General features: G+C 38.3%; 1 protein-coding gene across 2 annotated transcripts; it reads right to left on the bottom strand.

Annotated features, from left to right (window-relative positions):
- Positions 1-1,510: 1,510 nt before the first annotated feature.
- LOC117292741 (28S ribosomal protein S34, mitochondrial-like) lies at positions 1,511-4,030 on the bottom strand. 2 transcript variants are annotated; one of them, XM_033774892.1, is made up of 4 exons: positions 3,766-4,030; positions 2,604-2,646; positions 1,874-2,186; positions 1,511-1,792 (listed from the first exon to the last, which is right to left on the bottom strand). In XM_033774892.1, exons 1-3 carry the CDS (start codon positions 3,949-3,951, stop codon positions 1,885-1,887), a joined length of 531 nt encoding a protein of 176 aa, XP_033630783.1. In that variant the 5' UTR covers positions 3,952-4,030; the 3' UTR covers positions 1,511-1,792; positions 1,874-1,884. The 2 variants fall into 2 exon arrangements, with proteins under 2 accessions (XP_033630783.1, XP_033630782.1); XM_033774891.1 differs by having other exon boundaries at positions 1,511-2,186.
- Between the last annotated feature and the right edge of the window lie 3,791 nt (positions 4,031-7,821).

The raw sequence follows: 7,821 nt of genomic DNA, 5'->3' as shown, positions 1-7,821 counted from the left end.
ACATGCAGACAAGAAGATCATGTTAATGATGTATTCCGGAGATCATGAAGCCATCCAAAACAGTCGAAACCGTAGAACACATGCAGTAGAATATTATTTCCACTCGCCACCATTACACTGTGTGAAATATTAATTAACACTGTAGTGCCCCCGGAGTTCAGAAAATATTAATGCTCTGAACAGTTATTTCCTATTCACACACGCATAATAGCGTGGACTATAAACATCGCGTTAAATTCCGGGGTATGAACACACAGTAATTTATCAATGGAGGTGATTTTTCCCCCACTAGCCAGCCAACCACGATGTATGCGGTATTCTCCTAGAATTATATGCACACATATGAGCCCCCAGGGCTCGCTTTTCGCTGGAAACGACACAATATGCAAATGTGACCCGGTACCATGGCGACCATCACCAGGGTTGCCTAGAGGTGGAAACCCGGTGATTGGTTGGTGGTTAGGGCCATTTTGCTGACATGCTTTGAGATGTATTTCCTACGCAACCATTGACCAAATAAAGTGCACATAAACACGTATTATGAAGAAGGGATTTGACGAAGTGGCAGTTCTTAAGAAATTACAAATTATAGGTCACACAGTTGTAGAGCCGAAATAATAGAATTTTCAACTAGTTTGAATTATCGACTTGCTTGTAAGAAAACTCCATGGAATTGTCGACCTAGATGGAATTGCCGACATGGTTGAAAAACTCCATACGTTGAAAAATTGTCGACTGGTATGAAGAAACAAAATCAATGGAATTGTCGACTGGTTAAACAATTTCAATGGAATTGTCGACTGATTTGAAAAACTCAATGGAATTGTCGACAGGTTTGGAAAACTCAATCGAATTATTGACATGTTGCGTTTGTGGGAACCTCATAGCAATATTACGATGTGGCGTGTGTACAGTATTGTTCAAACAAATCCACACCTGCAAGGTTCTTAAACCTGCATATTGATATGGAATTTTAATTGATAACTCAAAATATCTGCCGACATTATACAGTTCATAAAAAAAACTGTACACCGACCGAATATCTTATATAGCATCATCCATTACGTGTGAAAGAATTGCACAAAAGGCCGTACGTACATCCCTTTAGAGCGGGGTACCAAACATAGAGGGCGCTCAACATGACCAACACGGATGCTTTGTGCTGAATTAATTTTAAGGGAATGTGATGGCAGGAACTTGTCTAAATTGTTCGTCATTAATATGTTGTTGTTGTGGTTGTTGTTGTTTTTGTTACGTTTTCTCATGTCTTTTGCAAAACTGTTTGCTATTGAGTTCACATAGTGTCAGTTAAAACATCTGTTCGCTTTGAATGGTACAGAACTTAGTTTTTTCTTCTTTACCTCAGTTACGTTTTCATTTAGAATAGAATAATATAGAACGCAATAATCATGTGTCATGACTTGAAGGACAACAAAAACATGTACTGGCGACATCACAGACCCAAAAACGAAACAACAACCAATTTTGTTTATAATTTTGATTAGTTTAATGTTAATCTCTTCATTAAAAACTAATAGGTGTATTCATCATCCTCTGAAACAACAGTTTTTGTCCACATCAATGTTTTGAGAGACATTACTGACACAAAGGTCCTACACGAAGCTGTAGATTTTAGAAGTGACTTGAGATGATTTCATGTCCACCTTTGGACTACCCCTAGAGTTATAAATTCAAAGGAGCTTTTTGGAACAGTATCCTCAGGACTACAACAGTAGATCGTGTAGATCATAGAGCGTAATTTCTGTATTGTTACTGAAGAAAATAAGCACAATTTTTCCCCCACTCAGACACAAAAAGCTCTAAATTAGGACAGAAACTTCAAGATTCTCATGCTCAGTTCATCGTCTAACAGTCAGTTCATGTTCAGTATTCGCCGACACTTTTCTCCCCTTCGATCTGATAAAAGTTATACCTGTATCCCTTATTGACTTGGAGTTTTAACAACGGCGGGTCGTTCTCGTCGACTTTGACCCCCTTGTCGTCAAGTTGTTTCTTTGCCATGGCCTCTAGGAGTGGGGGCAAGCGGACGTAGTTCGGAGCGGCGTGGAAGTGTTCTGCTTTTGGGGTGAATTTTATGAATTCTTCCTCATCTGTCTTCCGGATTAGTTCCCATTCTCTTTTCCACCATGCTCCGATCGACACAGACACTCCCTCTCGGCTGTATCCTGGAGTGAAATGCGAGGTTGACAAAATCAAGTATTGTTTCTTACATTTATTTATTTATTTATTAATTTGATTTCATATCGAACAACACAAGTTAGCTACAATAACATGATGAAAAGGGAAATGGAAAAGAGATGTTTGATTTTAGATGTTGGAGGAAAACCATTAAGGGGGAAAGCCATTGCAATCGGGTAGGGACATCAACTATTTTGCTAATGGTAAGCAGAGCGGAGCCATGAAATTAAGCCCTGATTGCTTGGAATTTTCCCACTGGGGAGTTCCCTCCAACATCTAAAACTGAACATTTCTTCTCCTTTTGTAATAACCATCCTATTATTGGCAATTGGCACTGTTTGATTTGTAACAAAAATGTAAAAACAGAAAGAATCCAGTACAATTTAAATATTTGATTTCCTCACCCCTGTAAGTACACTCTCCCCAGACCTCACCCTGGTCCAGATCCTGCGAAGCAAACAAGAAAATGAAGCTTAAAAGTTAAAAACCAAAAGGAATGTCTGAAGTTTAATCGAATCTAATCATGGTGTGATATACAGTACAGCACCAAATATGCAATTTTTAATAATCTTTTTTTTCTGTGACAAAATGACAAAGCTTAACAAGTTGTGATAATCAAATATCATAATAAGTTTTAAAAAGCACAATAGTTTTACATTTAAGTATCTATAGAATACAGGACAAATTACAATTAAGAAAAATGGACTATTTATCATTATATATTTCTCTTATTGAAACCATGGATAATTGAACTTATATAACTGTAGCTTGCAAGTCTGAGGAAATTTATTAACAAACCTGTGCTTGCTATGTGAACCAGAATCCACAGTTTAACCCTACTGTTTTCTGTAATTTTAAATTAAACATTAATTATTCACCTTTCTAACAAAACAATTTCTTAAATGTTGTTTTGTGTATTATAGTTATATACCATTTCTCACAATACAAAAATAGGAATCAAAATTATCACAATCTCTTATCTAGCAAAGGACAAAATAGTCACAGAAAATACAATCTCATAAAAAACACAACAATCATGATGATAATAAAACAACAATGACAATAATCAATATCAAGCTGGTCAAAATCAATAACAAGGTCAATCCAAACATGAAAATGGTAAAATCAAAAAAAGGAAATTGCTATAATATCAATAAATAGACGAAACAGACAAAATACAGAAAATTGACTGAGCAGAGAGGGATTAATCATTATTCATAGATAAGATAGGGATAGTGGAGGTTGCTTACGTTACGGTACTCAAAAGTTTGCATCATCATAGTAATTAAAATAGGGAAGTCGCCAATATAGGGCTAGATAGCTCAACTGGTAGAACGCTGGCACGTTAATCGTTGGTTCGAATCCCACTCTAGTCAATTCTTTGTTCAACCCCAAAAATCATAATAATTAATGATAGTTTTCAAGTTTGCACTTTAATTTATTACCTTATGTAATATTAAAGGAAACTGACTGTAAAACGATCAATGTTTGGTGGAAGTAAAACCACAAATTTGTATCAAAGTAGATTGCACCCAAATGGTGCTAGATAGAATACTAAATACTAACCGGTCTTGTGCAGTCAATCTTGACTCGTGTTATTTTGTAGTAACTCGGTTCTTCCTTAGGATACATCTGAACCCAACGTCGCCTTGTAACGATTCTGCCGACCCCGAAGTTGGGTAGCTCTGTCAGAATACTAAACAGATTCTTCCCTGTGTGCCATGTGTGTCTGTGGACGGCTGCCATGGTCATTGATGCTGTAATTCAACTGCTTTTCGGGTGAGAACTTTTAAATATTGCGAGGACAACTTCACCCCATGTGAGCGGCCATCTTGGATGGGCTAGATGTTAATGTCAACAGAGGGCGCTACTCAAGGTTACCGTTAAAATAAATAAGTTGAACATTATCTGCTTATTAATACACAAAAAGAGTCCGTCTTGTTTGGGCGGAGAGGGGGTGGGGGACGACCGAACCTCTTTAAAGTGTCAACGTAAAGCCTAGAAGCGACTTTGCTGTTTTATGAGTTCTTTTGATTTCGTAATTAATGTTTTGAAAAGTGTTTTTATTTTTTTTTTAAATGACGAGCCTCAATTATATTCCTGCTTTTATCTCGGTCCGTTTAATTTGAATTTACAACAAACAAGATGATCTGTGTGCATGGAGGTATAGTTTCGTGTGAATCTTTAAGATCTACTCCTAAAAAAGCGACGCTCTCTGATTAATTGCACCGGAACGGTTCTCATAATAAACATACTGCGGGCTGCAGCTACACTGTGTACATATACTATGGATGAAGCACCTTGAAGGAATTCATAGCATCTTCAACACTCTTGATCCATTGATTATAAATTAAGAAAACAATACCATATTTGACAATGATATTCCTGCAAGTTCGATGTTCACAAGTATTAGTCCTAGATACCACTTTTCTCTGCTATCACTAACCAAACTAGTAGTATTAATTGCCGTGCGTTGTAAATGTACGTAAAGGATACCACGGAGGATTAGACAACTTTCCACATCGTTTTGTAGTCTGAAAGCTTTTTGATTTTTTTTCTTCAGTAAAACAGTTCCCTCTGAAAGGCATTTACACGCTGTCCGTAAACAAAAATATATATATAAAAACCGCAACAGCTGAGTTTGTTAGCTGAATATTAGGCCTGAGGTTTGCTATTTTCTCCTGACTGACTCATCATACAACGTAATTAAACCAACAAAATTAATTTTGTTTGTTGTTTTATGTAGGCCATGGGTTCATCTCACAAAACATGAGCCATGTCTGAGACTGTTTTCATATAGGCCCAACGGATAATGATAAAGTCAATACAAAACTTTCGGCCCTCTGCTAAAAAAAAATGCTTTAGCTCAACAATTTAAAAGTAAACTCCGCTGCTTTGACAATAAAAGCAAACCACCAGCAACGGGCATAATTATAAGAATAGTATGGGGCTTAAAATAAATCGAAATGCCTTCTGCCCGGTCCACTTAAGTCCCAAATCACGGAGAAGGAAAAGTAATCAAGAAGTAAAAAAAGAATGTGTTTCGTTTCTCTTCGAACAGTAATTATTACGCCTGGAGCAACAATCGTTTCGTGATACGACGATCCATCCGCAGTCATGTTGCAGCGACGATTCCCTGATTGTATGTCATTTTAGATTAGCATCAACCTGCATATAATGTCGATTCTAGCGTGCATATAATTTGCATATTAATGAGGAGCATCAGCTGGTTTTGTAGTATCGTTGGTAATCAGTGCTTAGGGGAGTTTAAAGACAAACTAACTAAAGGTTACCGGGGACTTATACAAAGGAGGACCAAAATATCATTAATATCAAGTTATAAACCCAAATGGGAAACTGACTTGGTAAATTTGACAAATCTATCGAGTTGAACAAAGACAACATTACTCGAGCGGGGTTTGAACCTGGACACCAGGTTTATCGTGCCATGCCAATGCTCTCTTAGCTATAGTGTTAGCCCTATGTTGGTGGTCTCCCGAATAGCAAAATCTCCCTGTAGATATAGTGACAAAATAGCAGACCTATACATGGTTTTCACTCTTCCCAGACTCACATAACGGATTGGGCAAATATTTGCACAAGTTTGTTTATTAAGAGTATTATGGTTTGACCACACAAAACATGAACACTGTCTGCGACTATTTTTGTCAGCTCGTACCAATCCTGTATTATACAAACTAGTCTGAAAAAGGCTGCTTGACCCTAAGCTAAAAATAACCCCTTTTTCCGAGACGCCAAAAATACCGTTCTAATTATCCGTTCTAAAACTTGAATGCTTTAATTGGAATACGAATCTGCATGATCATCTCGTTGCCATGGCAACTACGGATATAGGCTCTTTGCCAGTGGGATTGGATGCAAGCACAATTAGCCAGAACTGTTGAGGTATGAGTTGCTATTGTTTTTGTATAAGTGACCGTGAGACGGATTTTTTTTTATAAACACGGTGAGAGTTGAAGGTATTGGACATCATTGGTAATTACTCAAAATAATGGTTAGCATAAACTTACTTTGTAATGAACAATGAAGAGCTGCTGATAGTATAAAACATTGTGGGAAACATCCCCCTCTGAAGTAACGTAGTTTTTGAGAAAGAGGTAATTTCTTACTCAATTAATATTCAATGCCTTGCATGTTGGGTTAAGTTCAGTCTCAATGACTGTACGGGTTGGCCCTGTGAGGGGGTTATCCTCCCACATCTAAAACCGAACATTATCATCATAATCTTAACCGGTTGGGCCTATATACGAGTCGTAATGCCATGCGCTGTTTTGAGATTTATCACCAGGGACCGTTAAGAGCAAAAATATTGTCAAAACCCAGACATAGTTTGTATACACGTGGAATGGTATTTTTAGCTGGTTATCTCGCTATCATGAGCATGTGCTTTGCTACTTTTTGAAACTTCCTGAAACTGGGCCTTGATATTGAAGTGCCGTTGTCATGGAAAACCTTTCTCACTGGACATTCAGCCCCACGCCACACCCCGTAGATGCACAACACGTTTAAGCAACATTTCAGTGTTTAAGCAGCTCTATGAATTTGGTCACATGGTTCGCGCTGTAGGGGGGGGGGCAGACGGTCGGGGGGGGGGGGTACAGAATACCGCATGCTCAGAATTGGGATTAGGTGCATTGTGGTCTAGCTGGTGATCAAATTAATTTGATCCATATCTATCCCACAATACACCTCATTCAACAGTCTGCACTTGCGCAATGATTGCGAAAAGGTCTATGAAAATTTACCTGGTAAGTCTGCTGCCACCTAGCGACACAAAGTGTCCCATGCTGACCCAGACTTACAGTGCAATGCACTCACAATGCATCAACTAATTACTTGTATTTTAAATTAAAATTAACGTTTTTATTTGGAGGCCATAATCATTAAGTTTGATTAGATCAGTAATTAGTTGATGCATTTTTAATGGTTTTACGTTTCATGTTGGCATCGCAACCGTTTGGTTTTTGTTGTAAGGTTAAATTTTAGGATAGTACGAACAATACTAAAAGCGGTTGATCTCGATGAAGGTGACGACGGAGAATAAAACTACCAGCTGTAGCCCCGCGCTGGTTGCTTCACGTACCACTATTCGTATGAGAGACTGGATAAGTCAGTATATGCTGCATACAACCAAAGTTACTGTGTGGTATGGTAACAATGTTTCTTCAAAGCATGAATACAATTCTGTTTCATCTCTTGATATTGATGACAATGCAAAGCATTGTTATCTCTTGATATTGATGACAATGCAAAGCATTGTTATTGTCCTCTCCTCTTGTCCAACTGGCTGGGTAAAATGGCGTCAGTCTTGCTACAGTTTACTGCCTGAGGAGATGAACTGGATGCAAGCCGAGGCGGCATGCAAGCGACTAAGGAGCAACCTCATAGTGCCTGATTCAAGAGAAGAAAACGACTTCATCTTCGAGTGGGCAGTGTGAAAGAGAAAGGTGGTTTGTGGATCGGCTGCACAGACGCTGCTCAAGAAGGAGTTTGGCTGAGTGGAGGTCAGCCTGCAAGATTCACCAACTGGAAAGACGACAGCCCAAGAAACGATACGAAATTGAACTGTGCCCGAATGACAGCTCAAGCATCTGGAGTTTG

Source organism: Asterias rubens, chromosome 7 (genome assembly GCF_902459465.1).
Source record: "Asterias rubens chromosome 7, eAstRub1.3, whole genome shotgun sequence".
In the NCBI taxonomy this organism is placed as follows: Eukaryota; Metazoa; Echinodermata; class Asteroidea; order Forcipulatida; family Asteriidae; genus Asterias; species Asterias rubens.
This window is presented reverse-complemented; position numbering and strand designations above follow the sequence as displayed.